Below are 615 nucleotides of genomic sequence, written 5' to 3' on the forward strand. Positions count from 1 at the left end.
CCTCAACTCACGCAAAGGCAAACATTTTGCAATAGATTTCCGTGATAAAATCCCTGTTTTGACCCCGTAGGAAGGCATGCCGACCGGTGTTAATATGCCACGCTTCCTTTTCAGATGTCCCACATTCAAAGAAACAGGGAAATATGGGACGAAATGATTGTCCCCAATGCAAACAGTCTTCAGAAAATGGAGGACGGATTAAAACAGGTGCTGGTGGGGCGTCACGCTTTTATGACCAACAAAGTTTATTTCCTGAGCACGCTCTACCACTGCGACTTCTACATTCTTCCGGGCGACTACTTCCTCGTTGCCAAGACCTGGCCGATGCGCAGAGGTTCCCCGCTGTTCCCCGTCTTCAACCACCAGTGAGATATTTGTTACCAGTATCTTTGTGGTGAACGTGTATAAGGGCCATAGACTAAATGCAAACACGTGATCATTGACGGCATAAATAGATTTTAGTCCATTTTGCTACACCTCTTTTAGCATGATCTCGATGGCGGAGTCGGGTCTGGTCGTCAAGTCGTCCCGGAAGTGGATGCCTCGAGAGGCGTCGTGCGAGAGCAACAGCGTCGACGCCATCGGCCTCGCCACCGTCATGACGGCCTTCCTGCT

General features: G+C 49.9%; 1 protein-coding gene across 1 annotated transcript in view; it reads left to right on the forward strand.

The window, feature by feature from the left end:
- The first annotated feature begins 153 nt into the window (after nt 1-153).
- Nucleotides 154-615, forward strand: part of LOC119592379 — a 1,278-nt gene continuing 816 nt past the window's right edge. The window contains exons 1-2 of the mRNA XM_037941201.1: nt 154-365; nt 487-612. Of these exons, the coding sequence (XP_037797129.1) occupies nt 154-365; nt 487-612 (338 nt within the window). The remainder of the gene's footprint in view (nt 366-486; nt 613-615) is intronic.

The sequence above is a fragment of the Penaeus monodon genome, chromosome 30, assembly GCF_015228065.2.
Source record: "Penaeus monodon isolate SGIC_2016 chromosome 30, NSTDA_Pmon_1, whole genome shotgun sequence".
Taxonomy (NCBI): domain Eukaryota; kingdom Metazoa; phylum Arthropoda; class Malacostraca; order Decapoda; family Penaeidae; genus Penaeus; species Penaeus monodon.